Source organism: Dendrobates tinctorius, unplaced genomic scaffold (genome assembly GCF_039654945.1).
Source record: "Dendrobates tinctorius isolate UK_male_01 unplaced genomic scaffold, ASM3965494v1 ptg000051l, whole genome shotgun sequence".
Classification (NCBI taxonomy): domain Eukaryota; kingdom Metazoa; phylum Chordata; class Amphibia; order Anura; family Dendrobatidae; genus Dendrobates; species Dendrobates tinctorius.
Genome location: NW_027361719.1, coordinates 9,721,522 through 9,738,176, shown reverse-complemented (window position 1 = coordinate 9,738,176; position 16,655 = coordinate 9,721,522). Strand labels below are relative to the sequence as shown.

Here is a 16,655-nt window from a genome sequence, read left to right as displayed (position 1 = left end):
CGCAAAACCCCTATCCAAAAATGTACCAACAGACTGATAGGAGAAACAGGCCCTGAAGTCGCTAGGCTTCAAAAGACTATATCAGCACTCAGGCATATTCTGAAGACAGAGCCAGAGAGCAATAGATCAGAGACAAAAATGGAATTCAGCTCACCCCCGGCTGGGGATGGCTGAACTCCAAAAAAATCAAGGCAAACAAAACCAGAACTAAAGTGTACAAGAGGCAGAGCAAAACTTAGCTTTGAGAAGCAGAAATCAGACTGGTCTCCAAGAATCCAGCAGGAAAATCACCGGCAAGGCAGCAGGGCGTCGGCTGCCTTATATCCAGTCATCAGTTCCTGTGACCCAGTCATCATCTACCTGCTCAGCTGTTTGGTAATCAGCCTCACTACCTTCCTTCGCCAGAAGAGGGAGTTCATCAGACCTCACTGGTGAAGGGAAAAATGAACTCACAACACTGAACTCGGCCTCCTAGTCAGGGAGAGGTACTGGAAAGGGAGTTGGACTCCCTGCTGGCGTCAGGCTGAAGTGGCTCTGCCCGGCTCTGACCTGGTAGTTCTGCTGTTGGAACTGCGGGAATGCCATGAAGGGGTGGCCCAAAAGGATAACTTCCTCCTATCTCTCGGTGCCTGCGACCTCTGTGGGCCCTCAGCATAAGTGCCTGTTGCTGGGGTACGGCAAAAGGGCTGAAAGGGCTGAACCCTATGTTTGAAAACATATCGACGAGGCTTGGCCTGGGGGAGAAGGAAGCGTGTACCCCCCGTTGCATCCTTAATGACTTGATCTAGCATTGACCCAAAGAGCCGGGTGCCCTGAAGCGGCAGATTGGTCAGTGACTTCTTTGAGGACAAATCAGCCTGCCAAGCCCCTAGCCAGACCGTCCGCTGGACGGCTACCACGTTACTGGATGCTTGAGCTGCGCAAGACGCGGCATCCAGGGCTGCTGATACCATATACCTCCCGGCATGGGAGATTTGATCTGCGAATTCCGCCAGTTCTACCGGTGGTGCCCCGGCCAATATGCCCTGCCTAAGCTGTTTGGCCCATTCTGTAACAGACTTAGCTACCCAAGCTCAGGCGAAGGCTGGACACAATGTGGCGGCTGCTGCCTCAAAGGCGGATTTTGACAGGGATTCTATCCTCCTATTATTGGGATCTTTTAGGGCTGCTCCACTGGCGAGTGGGAGGACTGTATTGATAGCTAGTCTGGAGGCTGGTGGATCCACCGAAGGGGAGGCGGTCCAGTTGGCGGTGAGATCTGGAGGGAAGGGATATAGAATCCCAAAATGACTTTCCCTCTGACATCGCCTGGTTGGGTTTTCCCTTTCCCTGGCCAACACTTCCTCAAAATCCTTGTGGGAGGCGAAAACCCTAGAGGGGGACTTATGAAGCTTAAATGAAAAAACCTGATCATTAGGATTTCATGTGGTGTCCCCAATGTTAAAAGGTCTTATTGACTGCTGCAATGATGCCCTGAACCATATCCTTGACCTGGGACTGTTCTGGCCCGTACTCAGAACCCTCCTCTGAGTGTATCTCCGATAATGCCTTGCCTGATTCCGGAGATGAGGACCGGGAGGAGGCAGACGGCCAGAGGAATTCTGGCGGTGAGATGGAGTGAGAAGGGGACCAGGGTTGGTGGTCCTGTCTAAACCTTTTACGGCCTCTAGAAGGCCCAAAAGGAGGCTCCTTTGGTGCTCCTATGTCCACTGGAGTCTGAAGTGGCAATCTGTTAAGCGCCGTTACCAAGGTGTGTGATACCCTGGTAAGGCCGTCCACGGACTTGGATAAGGAAGAGGCTCATCTTGGACACTCGGTGTCTCCCGTGGCGATGGATGGCCCCTGGGCGGCAGGCAAGGTGCTTCCTCCTGCTCCAGGGGTAATGTGGGAGCTCTGACAGGCAAAACGGGGGGGCTGTACCTGCTCTCTATTGTAGGTGACACTGTAGGTCTGCTGCAAACTGAGCAGAGTGGCGAGGACAGACCTGAAGGAGGCCTGACATTGCATTTGATACATACAAAATATTTGACCAAGGTCACTGAAGCGGATGAGGAGGAGGAGTGGGACTGCTCTCCCTTGGGCATACTGACAGGTTTTACCTGGTACACTAAGCAAAACTGATTGTCCTACAGTCTGTCGGAGGGGTGTATACTGCAGAGGCGGAGTTAACATTTTTTTCATGCATCGTGTCAACCTCCTAGTGACAGCAGCATACACCCACGGTTTCTGTGTCCCCCAATGAGACGAAAGAGAAATAAGTTTTATTATACTCACCCAGGGGGGTGGTCCGGTCTGTTAGGTGTCGCAGGTCCGGGTCCGGTGCCTTCCATCTTCTTGCGATGCCAATCTGGGACACTAAACGACCGCTACTTGTTTCCTGATTAACTGTCGTTTTCTAGCTGGTTTACACAGGCAGACTGGTCATATAATGTGCACTGAGATATCTGTAAAAGATCATTCTCAGCACATAGGTTGCCATTGTTCTTGGCAATACAAGTCCTATTTACACAGCACAGTACGCTGCCGAGAACAATGATCTTTTGGTGCAGCAGAAAAGATGATATCACCTGACGGATGAGTGTTTTGCTTGTTCATTGGGTGATCGGCACCCTGTCTAGAGTGCAAGATTATCACAAAACAGGCATTCTAGGAACTGTCGTTCATAATAATCTTGCTACGTAAATGGACTTCAACTCCCCTCTCCCCATCAGAGTAATAAGTGCAGAGGTTGCAGTCAGCACTGGAGGCTAGGGGGCCAATATGAAAATATCATTGCTATTAAAGACTGGCGATAGTTGTGGGCCCTGTTGGAGATTTTGTATTTGAGCCCATGAGCTTCAAGATATGCCGCTGCTCCCCATGTACATTTAACCATCCTGAGTGTGATGGTGTGGAGTAGTTGGGATAAATACTTATAGGCTGACAGGTAATTAACGTGTATGCCCAGAGATTTAGGCATTAAATTATGTCTTAAAAGATTTTAGATAAAATATATTTTATTTGACATTCTAAGGAAACCAAGACCAGGCAATATGTTTAAGGAGCTGGTAGCCATAGAAATGATACCTAAACGTTCATTGCTGCCAGTACTTTGGTTACTTATCTTTGCCCCTTAGCTCTTGGGATTTGAACAGCCTTGATGTCCAAAAAAAAGAGAAATTACGGTATGCATTTGCCCCAAAGTAGTTTATCATGCTGTCTTTTATTTCTAGGTTTGTTTGGACTGTGGTATCAAACATACAGTCGCTTATATATAGAAGATATATTTATAGTCTGACATTTTCATTTAAGCCAAACTGCATGAACGATGATGGCCCCCTGCAAATGCACGTCCACAGAATCAGGACAACCATGCATGATTTATACCTTCTTACATCAGTATACCTGCTTAGAAAAGAGTGCAAATTAACAGCTGTAATAAACAATTTTACGCTACCGTACATTATACTGCTACATATACACTAGGCTACGGCTGACTAGGGGATCTGTCAGGATTCTTGTCGTTCCGTCCAGAGCTGTCATGGTCAGTTCAGTTTGACAAAACAGAGGTCAAGGCAAGTAGAACCTGGTGATGACTGCCACACAGGCGTAGATCAGAAATAGCCAAAATAACACCGCTCCGAGTACAAGGATACACTACATGCGGGTGATTGGGTCACTGCTAAATGCAGTCCTACTTCTTAGCATTTGACGCTCGCATACACATGCACGGGAGGGCAAATTAATTAAATACAGGAGATGGAAGATGGCAATGGGCAGCAGAAGTACAAGAGCTATTACAGCGAGAAGCAGAAGAGTGCAGGAGGCTGAGAACAGAGCCGGCTGCCGGATATATATTACACTGTCACACAGCTCTTATAGGTCTGCAGTACTGGGCCAAATATATACTGTCTGCCACGTTAATGAACCTCCGATGGGTGCCTCAGACAGCTCTGCCTGTCATAGAACCTGACACAGTTTTATTTCTGCTCAGCTAAGGCTGGTTTCACATTAGCGCTTTTTAAACGCACGCACGGCCGGGGGTAGCTCCGCCCCCGAGCCGGCTCTCTGCCCGGCGTGCCCGCCCCTTGCTTGTAGCGCCGCCTCCTAGCGGACAGCGGCGCCTGCGATCGGCACACCCTATCTTTAGCATAGGGTGCGCAGATCGTGCGCAGGCCGTGCGCTAGTTGCACTTTGACCTGCGCTGCGCACTTTTGACGGTGCGCCGTGCGCGCCAAAATCCGAAAAGTTCGATTTTGGCGCGCACGGCGCACCGTCAAAAGTGCGCAGCGCAGGTCAAAGCGCAACTAGCGCACGGCCTGCGCACGATCTGCGCACCCTATGCTAAAGATAGGGTGCGCCGATCGCAGGCGCCGCTGTCCGCTAGGAGGCGGCGCTACAAGCAAGGGGCGGGCACGCTGGGCAGAGAGCCGGCTCGGGGGCGGAGCTACCCCCGGCCGTGCGTGCGCTTAAAAAGCGCTAATGTGAAACCAGCCTTAACCTGCAGCAAGGTATTCATCAGCTCTGTATAACCCCACCCCCACCACTGATTTGCAGACTTCTGCCTATGTATTGCACATTACACAGTGACGTGGACGGAATATATAGAGCTCAGCATTCAGAGCTCTGCTAGATCTGGTGCAGATAAAACACTATTGTTATCATAACTGCAGCAAGCAGCCCAATAAGTGATATATTGTTGGAAACAGGGTCTCTGCCACTGCATCATACTGCTGGGGTAAAAAAAATCCTAGTGACAGATTCCCTTTATACAAATTATACCAAGCAAAATACAGTTTCCTGTGTTAATTTTTGCATGAGATCCATTAAAAACATACGGATAGCATTCGTTTGGCATCCATTTTTGCTGAACATTTTATTAACGTAATTGATCCATTTATAAAATCGTTCATGTGAATAGCCCGTTCACTAATATTGGTCCATGTACTGTCCATGCGAGGTCTATTTGTTATTTGGCCCTCAGCACTCTGTAGGAAAATATGTGTTTGTGAACGTACCCTTAAACTCACAGCAAAAAAAGAAAAACTACTTCTCCATTATCTAGATGGCTCTAGGAGCAGTACTTACTTGACGTGGACTTCTCTAAGGCCTCTTTCACACTTCAGTTTTTTGCATCAGTCAAAATCCGCCAAAAGGACGGATGGCGGATCCGTTTTAGTACTGATGACAACGGATGGCACCCATCCGTTTTTGTAACGAATCCGACAAATGAAGAATTTTAAAGGAATCGCAGCCTAGAGAGAGAGAGAGAGAGAAAGAGAAAGAAAGAGAGAGAGAAAGAAAGAGAGAGAATTTTTTGTCCGGCAGCCAGAAAGAATTTCGGGTTAAATGAGTGTCTGGAGGATCCGCCACAGAAAAAAACGTTGCAAGCTCCGTTTTGAAATCTTTGAGGATGGTGACAGACAGGAACTTTTGGCGGATCCGCAAAAGAAACGGATGCAACGGACGGCAATCCGCCGATAATGGAAGTCAATGGGGAAAAAAACGGATCCTCAAAAGAAAATTGCGGATCCGTTTTTTTCAAAACCAGGCGGATTGTGACTGATTGTAAAAAACTGAAGTGTAAAAGAGGCCTAAGCCGCATTGTAATTCTATCCAGGTGCCAGTGCCACCTTTAATTAATATGTGGTGCCTAAATGAACTCTTCTGTCTGAGGCTTAGAGCTTGGCATCTGACAACCACTCGAAAGCTTTCACATTGGCATCTGAACATTTATCCAATCAAGGCTGAACTTCTGAAGACACCTCACTACAATGCTGAAAGGCTCCAAGCATTACTAGGTCACAAGGAAAAGCCAAAGACCACCAGTCACCCCTCCAACACTCTCAGGCCGGGGTCACACTGGCGATTAAATCGGACGAATGCAATGCGATAAAAAATCGCATTGCATTCGTCCCAATGTTATTCTATGGGGCAGCTCCCATCATGCGATTTTTGATCGGATCCGATCCTCAGACCGAGACAATCGCAGCATGCTGCGATTGTCACCGATTTTCGGATCAGAATCGACAATACAAGTCTATGGGGGCGAGAAAAAATGGGACTAAAAGCGGACTAGATGTGTGACTTGCGATAAAATCGCACCCGGTGTCCTTTAGCAAAAGCCGGCAATTCTCCCAATACAGTAAAATCACAGACACCGGTTAAATAAAGAATGAATAGATCTAGACATATATATATATATACAGTATATATATATACACACTTTATACATGTCATAGAGACACATTAATATATAATATATATTACAAATTCATACAGTTCATCATAGCAGAATAGCCGCAGAAACATTTGCCGGCTTTTGTATAATTATTCTCCTGCCCTACATGAAATGACACATGGTTTACATATAGTTAACCATTTTATTTCATGTTTTTTTTGTTATGCATATCACTATTAATTAGATGAGGGTTTGTGGGTAAAATTTTGGACTTGTAGGGGTTAATTTAAGGGGTTAATTCGTTGTATGAAATTACGGGGACTCCCTGCAGCCTCAGTGATGTCAGCAGGAGTCCCCGTAATTTCATACAACAAATTAACCCCTTAAATTAACCCCTACAAGTCCAAAATTTTACCCACAAACCCTCATCTAATTAATAGTGATATACATAACAAAAAAAACATGAAATGAAATGGTTAAGTATATGTAAACCATGTGTCATTTCATGTCGGGCAGGAGAATAATTATACAAAAGCCAGCAAATGTTTCTGCGGCTATTCTGTTATGATGAACTGTATGAATGTGAAATATATGTATAAAAGTGTCTCTATGACATGTATAAAATATATATATATATATATATATATATATATATATATGTGTCTAGATCTATTCATTCTTTGTGTGGGGAAACCTGTCATTGGGCTCCATTATATGTCCATTTAGCTACCCTGCGAGAAAATCTTGCCAGACAGATGTCAAACGGATCCTTACATGCGATTAAAATCGCATCAATTAAGAAAAATCGCATCAAAAACGGATCAATGGTTAAGATACCTTTGTGCGATTTCGGACCGTTAAAATGGGACCTTTTTTTAATGGTTGTGTGTGACTCCAGCCTCAGACTTAAAAACATATGTGACATGCACAAATGTGAACAAGTCGGTCGGACAGTGTTCACACCACCCACTGACTGAAACACAACAAGAAAACACAAAATGACAAATTTGCAAAAATACCCTGCAGTAAAAAATGACAGTAATCAGCAAGTGCTGGATAACAAATACAGGGTATTTAGTCGATACGTTTTTTGCAAAAAATGTACACCAAGCTGCTCCACCTCATCACGGTAACCCTTCACGGAGCAGTCCCTATCTAATGTATTTAAAACCTGAACATGTGAACAGTGTCTAAATGAACAGGATACAGACAGGCATCTCCTAGTATGGGCTCGTGGTGTAAGACAGCTCATTTATGTGCATGTCACACAAGAGAGGGGTGGGGTCTCCCAAACCATGCATAAGCAAGGAAAAAACGGATTAAAAACAAATGTGACATGCACAAATGTGAACAAGTCGGTCGGACAGTGTTCACACCACCCACTGACTGAAACACAACAAGAAAACACAAAATGACAAATTTGCAAAAATACTCTGCAGTAAAAAATGACAGTAATCAGCAAGTGCTCGATAACAAATACAGGGTATTCAGTCGATACGTTTTTTGCAAAAAATGTACACCAAGTTGCTCCACCTCGTCACGGTAACCCTTCACGGAGCAGTTCCTATCTATTGTATTTAAAACCTGAACATGTGAACAGTGTCTAAATGAACAGGATACAGACAGGCATCTCCTAGTATGGGCTCGTGGTGTAAGACAGCTCATTTATGTGCATGTCACACAAGAGAGGAAAAAATGTTGTGTTTTCTTGTTGTGTTGTACTCTCAGACTTAAGTAGTGGACCTAAAACAAGTGGCCAGGTTCTCACTGGCCATTGTAGCTGTTTCAGACGTCTGTGATAATCGGTCCAATGTCGGATCGCAGTGCGCCAGCTGGCCACATATCTCCTGACCTGACCATGACAGCTTCACAGAAGTATATGAAGCAATCACGCTTGGGTCAGGAGATACGCGGCCAGCACGTGCTTTGCGATCCAACATTTGACCGATTATCACAGACATCTGAAACAGCTCTAAGAAGAGACCTCCCAGTAAATACACTCTGTCCATTTTTCAGAACAGAGAATACTGCCTTGTTGAATCAAATCTGCTGCTCCAGGTTGACTTTTTAGATTGACCTGTAGACAGTCACTGGCTGGTCAGAGGTGCTCCTGGCGGCATACCAAGTGGCAAAGTACCCCCAAAAGTTCCAGAATGCTGTCTAGAATTAAAGGCATGTAGATGTATAGAAATTCCTCATGCTATATGTCCCCTATTACATGTCAGTACAGAAGCTTTATTGTAGCCGTGGGTATAAGGCCTCAGTTGTTCTTAACGCTGAGAACAATGAGAATTTGATGTAAATAAATTATGCCAGACAGTAATCGGCTTATTCTGGTTTCCACTCGTCAGTTCTAGAAGCAATGGAATGAAACTGAATGGGAGGAGACACATTTTAGATGTTAGAAAAAAAATTTTGACAGTGAGGGTGATCAATGAGTGGAACCAGCTGCCACGAGAGGTAGCGAGTTCTCCTTCAATGGAAGCCTTCAAACAGGCTGGACAGACATCTGTTTGAGATGGTTTAGTGAATCCTGCTTTGAGCAGGGGGTTGGACACGATGACCCAGGAGGTCCCTTCCAACTCTACCAGGCTATGATTCTCTTAAAGACGCAGTGGAGCAGTTATAAAAAGTGTTATTGTGCAATTTTTTAAGATGGGCCCAATTTATAAAATTGGTGCATGTGGACTCGGTGCATGTAAAAATCCTCTTCAGTATATGATTGACCACTAGAGGCCCTAATGACTCCAGTTACCCGCATTCCCAAACAGAAGGCCACGGCACTTGATAGAGTTAAAGAGAAGCTAATATCAGATATTGGCCCATTAATTACCTCAGCTTCTTGTGTTAATTTTGACACACAGTCTGTATGAAAAATAAAATACAAAAAAATAGAAATCTTACAATTGTCACACTGGCCACAAGGGCATTGTTAGACGCCAGGTACTTCCTGTTGTTTCAGGAAATAACATATGAACATAGCCGCAAGGGTCAGACGCCAACATTATCTTTCATATAGAAGCATCTAATGATCATTGTGATGGGAGAGGCGCAGGGTCAGCTGTGATATCGCTTATTGTGATCGGTGGATCCTTTTGTATTAGCTGTGTATACACGTGTTACCTGTCACTGTGAAAATTTCAAGATTACAAATTGTATTTTTTTTAATAAAGATGTGGATATGAATAGAACATATTACCATTTTTTTTTTAAATACATGTGACACATACACTTGATTTAAACAGGTAATTTTCTGATGATAGTTTCCCTTTAAATTATGAGTGTGACTTCTGGAATTTTGTACCTAATCAGGTGCTGCCATTGATACAGGGGCAAACTTGAGCTTCTGTATTGCACATCTTTGCTAGAGGACAAACCCTGAGCTGTTAAGTTCTACGGCAATATAATGTTGGCGGACACATAGCAGAGCTTTCCATACATTATTCAGCTTGTAGGCTTATAAACACGTATAGGCTGTCATGATATATTGCATTATTCTTTATCAAATCAGCTGTATTTGAGTAATGATCTTGTTGTGGTTCTGACTCCCCAAATAAAGTTGTGATTTATGACAGTAAAGTAATTTTCTGGTTAGCTGACTACTGCATAAAATTTTAATTAGACAAGCGACATATTAGTTGTTATTCCATTTCCAGTAAAACTGAAGGAGAAGGTGCTGCATTTAGAGAGTGGATGTTATTGCAGTGGGTTTATGCAAAATTTACAGGAAACGCTATGTGAAGCTAAAGGAGCAATAAACAACCAGGGAAATAAACAGCTTTCAGACGGATCCTTTAGTGCTCATATCTCTTATATGCCCCCTCTACCTGAAAGTCAACTCCATAACAGAATATACCTGACAAAGGAAGAAATGAAAATGATCGCGTGGAGATGACCGTGTTTTCATACACCTAGTAGATACAAGATGGAAGTGCTAATAGTTGGTTTGGTTTTTGTTTGTTTTTTTTGTCAATTAAAAAAAGCATTAAGTGAATGATCAAAAAAAGAAATCAATATATATAACAAAAATTTGATGTGATAAATTTGAAGCCAACCAGTCATCTTCCTGATGTTAGCACATAACGGATAAGTATTGAGGACACCAAGAAATGTCAATGTTGACGACCATAAAGACAAGTGGTCAGCCCCTACTTAGTGCAGCAGATGGAAGACACTTCTTGCTTACTTCCCTTCAAAATCAGTAGTTGTCCAGCAGTGCCATCAGCTTAGATCTGGCAGCAACCAATTAGACTCACCTACACGCATCTACTGTTAGAAGTCAGGCCAAAAGTGGTCTTCATGGAAGAATTGTGGCCAAGAGCGCTACTATCGACAAGAAAAATGTTTCTGAGCAGGGGAAACTTATCAATGGATGGAGCACTAAATCAGCTAAGTGAAACCATAATTCTGAGGATGAGTGATAATACCGCCAGGTGGAGCTATAACTGATCAGTAGTAAGTCACAGCATGGACTGCCAATATGCCATCACTTTATAAAATAGAGGAATTTGTGACTGTACATTTATGCCATATAGTTCATGTTCCCAATACTGAGACAAGCATAGCAAAGAATGTAGTGTAACGGAACCACGCACCATCTCCCCACTGAGAACTTCAGTAGCAGGACTTTGAATGTAATTTTCAACCCTTGGATGAACAGAATGGCTGTATCTGAGGTCCAATGTTCTTTACAGACAACGGTGGAAGAACTTTCCCTTCTCTGCCCTAACTCCCAAGTAATTCAGTCATAAAACCAATGCAGAAAGACCTGGCAATGAAGTGCCGTCACATGATAATGGCCCCAGTGTGGCATACAATCCATGCTGTGTTTTTGAACAGTGTTATGCTGACACCATTAAGTGACAATACAGAGACATTTGCCATTTGCAGAAATACTAAAATTGGCAGTTTAGCAGCTCAGCCTGAGAAGACACCAGTAATGGTATATGTAATGTGCCAGCAAAAATATATCCCACTGAAAGAACAGGCAATTTATTTTAATTCAGTGGTTATTGTAAGCATTTGGAATACAGTAGCCTTGCAGTTAACTCTACAGGCCAGTGGGTTGTAGTGATAATCTATTGGTAAGGCTGTGGACATCCTTAAAGGGGTTTTACGGTTTCAAAATATACCTCTGTTCCCCAGCTACAGTTTGTTTAAAAAAAAAAAACATCCATTTCTACTCACCTTCCCCAGGTCCAGCACTGAGTCTCCATCGCTGCTCCCAGTATCTATTATTGTCTGCAGTGCTGATGTGATGTCAACAATGCCTGCAGCCAATCACTGAGCTCCACGGCTATCCCGAGATGGCGGCAAGAGCATCTGAGCTCACAGATTGGTTGCAGTGCTGTCGACGTGATGTCATGGCTGCAGACAATGACAGACACTGAGAGGAGCAACGGAGACTCATTGTTGGACCAGGGATAGGTGAGAAAAGCTCAGGTTTTTTGTTTTTTTTAAACCAAACTGTAACCGGGGACAAGGGTTTTTTTGAAATCTTAAAAGCCACTTAAACACGGTATTAATTATTGGAACTGTCATGCACAAAATGGAAAAGTAAGTCTGGTGAGATCGAAACTCCAAAGTCATACCGATAGGGGACAGTGGTGAAATTGTCTGTAAAGCGCTGTTGAATTAATGGCAATATGTAATTGAGTAAAATAGATCATCCTAAAGGTACCCATACATCTCAGATAGCTGCCTGATATAAATGATTTCCTGGTTAAGCGTTTTGTATGGGAAGAGCGGAGTAAGCGGTTCCCAGATACATCTGTCATTAGCTTATTATCCCCAATTTCATCTGTGTGTGGAATCAGTTGGGAGGTCCCGTATTTCTTGCTGATATTGGTGGGATTAGCTGACGTAAATCTAATGCACAATATGAAAGAGAATCCGGCACTCGCAAATACAAAGAAGAAAATGTAGTTTTATTTGGCCAGCAATCCAGATAATGTAGCATTTCAGTCTAATACTAAGACCTTCATCAGACGGTTTGTTTTATTTAGATAGTTGTATAAATGGTGGGACGGAATATAGTGCAATATAGAAAAATGGTAACTGCCCAAACGATGTATGCTAAATCTAATGTGCTTTGGGCAGAGAAGGTACGTTACAGGAAGAGAGAAAACCCCCTCTAAGTAGAGTGTAAAGTTTGTCCTGTTGGGTTTAGCGTAAAGCACCCATGTACTTTAAGGCTGTGTGCACACGATGCGTTTTTTTTAAGCGTTTCCGCAGCGTTTGAGCTTAAAAGATGCATCAAATTAATTAGCATGCGTTTTTGGCTTTCTGTGCCAATGCATGAGTTTTTTACCGCTCAGGAATCGCTTAGCGGCTAAAAACGCAGCATGCTCATTAATTTCCGCATTGCTGAGCGTTTTTAGCCATCCCCAATGATCCCAGAAATCGCGTGTCAAAAAACGCGTCAAAAACGCGTCAAAATCGCGTCAAAAAACGTGCGGAAAAAGACGCGCGATTTCTGGGAAGGGGATCCTTTTCCTGAGCGTTTAAAAACGCTAGCGTGTGCACATAGCCTAAACTTAGGTCGGCTGAATCAGCCAATATCTATGGGTTAGGCCAACACTGTATGGCGGCGCTGGCTGACTGTTTGTCGGAGTAGATGTCGATCGGGCATATCCAATTTTGGACTGCCAAACACATTATTTTATCTGAGATAAGCCCCCTGACAGAGATTTTCGTCGGCAGCTTTATCATAGAGAACAAAGGAGCGCTCAGCCGATCAAGCCCTCCGGTGTACGGGAGAGAAAGCCGAATTTGCTGTCGGCCAAGCGACTGGCCAAAGCATTGTTTGTCTGATAGCCATCTCCTGTTATGTGCATGGCCGGCTTATGGTTGTAATGGAATGCTATGCACAGCTCAATGTTTTCTCTTCAATGGTTTCTGTTATTTACATGGATGTTTATTCATATTTTACAGGTTTGATTATCCACGAAGGATCATCGGTCTACCGGATCTTCAAGCGATGGCAAGCTGTGAATCAGCAATGGAAGGTTCTGAACTATGATAAAACCAAGGACCTTGGGGAACCTATTAGTGGGACTACAAAGCTTGGGGGAAGGAATTCACGGACGAACCACTCTTCTCACGATAGAGGCCCTGGGCGGAGCCAGCGGGTTAGGACTATTTTAAACCATCACTGTGGTTATACAATCCTACACATCCTCAGCCACCTGCGGCCTAATGAACATCGAAATAGCTCAAACTCCAACAGAGAGGTGGTGATGAGAGTGACAACGGTATGAGAAATCGTCCGAAATGTTGAAGGAAATGGTTTGCTGCTATCCTTCACTGGCTTTACAGGTACCACGACTGCACTGGTATCGGAAGGGGGAAAGAAAAGAGCTTTGTTTTGCTGGAGAAAACAGCAAATTCTGATCCCTGAGGCACCCGCCTTTCAGTGCATTTTGGCCACAACCGTGTTAATATACGAAACGCCCTGATTTTTATTTTTTAAAAGTTGGGCCTTTTATCATGTAATACTTTTCTGTGCGTCCTATCCGCTCTAAATTCTGCCAGTCCGAATTGAAACAATAGGGTTCCCTCCAATAAATGTCGTCGACTGAAACAAAGGTCACTTGAAACGTTGAAATACGTCGAAAGCACAAGCCAGCGTTTAAAAAAAAAAAGTCATCACAAGAACCAAGTCTTAACTTTTTTTTACCTCAGCTTTAAAGGAAGACAACATTACTGAAAACCATAGGATACAAAACCTAAACGAAAAAAAAATACAATTACGGAAGTAATTGTAAGAAATGCCTAAACACAAGGGTAAAACAGCAGAAAAAAAAAAAACACAAAAAGACTCTGAAGTGGTTCACAACTTTCTAAGCGATGAATAGGTGCAATAAAACATATTTTTACGGCAAAATGGGATCTTTGCAATAAGACGCTTATACGTTCCCTGGTTTTACATTTTTTGCATGAGTAAATGTAATTTTTTTTCCTCTCTTCTCCCTGCGGGAGGATAAAGAAAAAAATATTTATATGCAAATGGTCTCCAACTACATTTCTTTTTCTCTTCTTACTCACATACTGGGATGTAAAATTAAAGGCATCAGGTTTTTCCTGTAACTTTTGCACTTGTATGTCTGTGTATGATGATGCAAGGGTGTCGCGCTGATGCTTGTTTGGCTGATCATATCCATACTTTAACATTAGTTTAGTTTTTAAAGTATAGCAAATAACAGTCACATATTTTCATCTAAAAAAGAGAAATCAAAGCCGAGCTTAAAGTTTTTGTCTGGGATTAGAAAAAAAATCTGGTTTGTTTTCTATTTTCTTCGAAGTAACATCATTCTTTTCCTTGACGGTTGAGTTGAAATCCGCATGAAAAATCCAAAATCAATTTCGCAGCAGCTGGATGAGATTTTTGTTCTGTCATTCACTTTGCTGCTATTGTAGATCAGTGTGGATTTTCCATCTGTAAAACAGGGCAGAAAACCTACAGCAATATGGCAGCTTGTGAACTAGCACTTATGATCTTTGTTTCTTTTGACATTTTTCAAATCCTATAGTGGATCCGGTTTGTAGAGTGTGTAAGGTAGCGCTGTTATTCAAGGTTGGGGACACTCGCTTGGCAGCCAAATAATCACATCCGGCACGGGATTTCCATAAAACAATATCAATCCATGCGGTTTATTCAGGCATCATAAACCCACAGCAGCAACATAAAGTTCATATAAACAGCATAGCGTCCATGTCAGAGCTTCACTCTACTTATCCTGTGGTCACACAGGTTGTGCAATGTCCAGTACACTGGCTCTTCAGTCTCAGAGTTATATCCCCTGTCCGGGTTTACCTCATGGCTGCTTCATACTCCACACTTCAGACGTCCATTCCCTCCAGGGAACTGTCAGACGCTTGCAGCCATTAAACACAGCCACTCCATGTGCTGTCAGGCAGGATGCCCCATCTCCCAGCGGGACCCTCCACAACGGACCTACCGGGTCCCAGCATTCACTCATGTGACCTACCCTGGCCACCTTATATGGTCCGTAGCAACGCCCACCAGGTCACATGGCTATGACCTCATCACAGGTCCTACAAGCATTCATACATTCTTTAGTATGGCGTTCTAGACACACCCTTGGGTGGATTTGAAGGTAGCTGGTCTCGCCCATCTCTCCAGCTACCTGAAGACTTCTCCCTGACACATTGGAACGAATGATCAGCTCTGCTGATCAGCACATAAACAAGCCTTCATCTCAAGGCCACCCACCTTGAGATACATTACGATCATTCAGCATCCTACTCCTATCAGGACACTGGAAATGCTTATACGCCTGTCCTGGGACCACCCACACAGCGCCCCCTAGCGGACAAAGTGGTCACTACACCACATACCTCCCCCCTCTGTTCAAACTTGTGGGGTTGAACACACAACATTACCCTGGGATCTCGAGACCGGGCACTCATTACACCTTACCCCACCGGTTGAGAGAACCGTCTCTGTCTGTCATCCGGCCTCATCTCTACGTTAGGCCTCCCCCGCCCCCAGCGGTCAGAATACCGGCCCTGATCTTTGGCCCTCCAGTCACAGTCTGTCTGCATCATCAGACACTGTTTAGTCTCACAGGGCCTAAGGTCTCTCAGCCTTGTACTGCCTGTCGCACTGCCACTTGCTGACATTCTTTGGCCACCTGCCACGTCACTACTTGGAGGAACCCTTCGTGTTCTTACATCTTGGGTTGAAGGCGGCCGCCACCTGGTGTTCCGTACCTCTTTATTGATCCGCAGACAGTCCAGCCTCAACTGCTCAATCTCTTGCAGGTACCCCACTCGATACTCCAAGAGCATCCGAAGGTTTCTCAGGCTTTCCACGGCGCAAACCACCATGATCGGAATCCTACCCTCTTCACTGGGTGGTACTTGCATGTACGCAGGATGCAGTGACGAGTCGCGAGACGGTTTGGTGCTTTTTATAATAACGTTTATAGGCCTAGAGGTAACTAACCTCAGTCACAGCCTGACCAACAAAAGTGGTAACGGGTTGCCCTCGCAGGGGCTCAATACAAGCAAACACAACCAGAGTAGAACGCGACTACGTCCGTCGAAAGCAGGTCACTATAGGGCCGCGGTATGGCCGACTACAGGTCCTTAACTATATAGTCAACTTAGCCGTCCTGACATTCCTCGGCATCCTGGATGGTGGTTCTTCGGCGGAGCAGCCGCTGGGCCCAGCTGCTGAAGAGTCGACGTAGTCTTCGAGCGTTCCGACGCTCCTGTGACACTGGGGCACCTACGGACTCGGAGGAGTCCTTGGATGAGTGGGCCGCGGCCCCCGGGCTGGGGTAGGCGGTAGCGGTGCGGGGTGGCGAGTGGCAGGCCACCTGTGCAGCTAGCAGCTGCGACGGGGAATCCGCGGCAAGCAGAGGCTCAGCCCCTGCCGCGGATCGGAGAGGGACAGTGGTGGCTGCTGATGGCACTGGACTTGCCGCGACCACGGGTGAGGGCAGAGCGGCTGCGGGCGGCGGGAGAC

General features: G+C 44.7%; 1 protein-coding gene across 2 annotated transcripts in view; it reads left to right on the top strand.

Annotated features, from left to right (window-relative positions):
• Positions 1–14,248, top strand: part of MARCHF9 (membrane associated ring-CH-type finger 9) — a 228,940-nt gene extending 214,692 nt beyond the window's left edge. For both annotated transcript variants that reach the window (XM_073576765.1, XM_073576764.1), the window contains one exon: positions 13,094–14,248. In XM_073576765.1, the coding sequence (XP_073432866.1) occupies positions 13,094–13,419 (326 nt within the window). In that variant the 3' untranslated portion in view covers positions 13,420–14,248. The remainder of the gene's footprint in view (positions 1–13,093) is intronic.
• Positions 14,249–16,655: the final 2,407 nt, after the last annotated feature.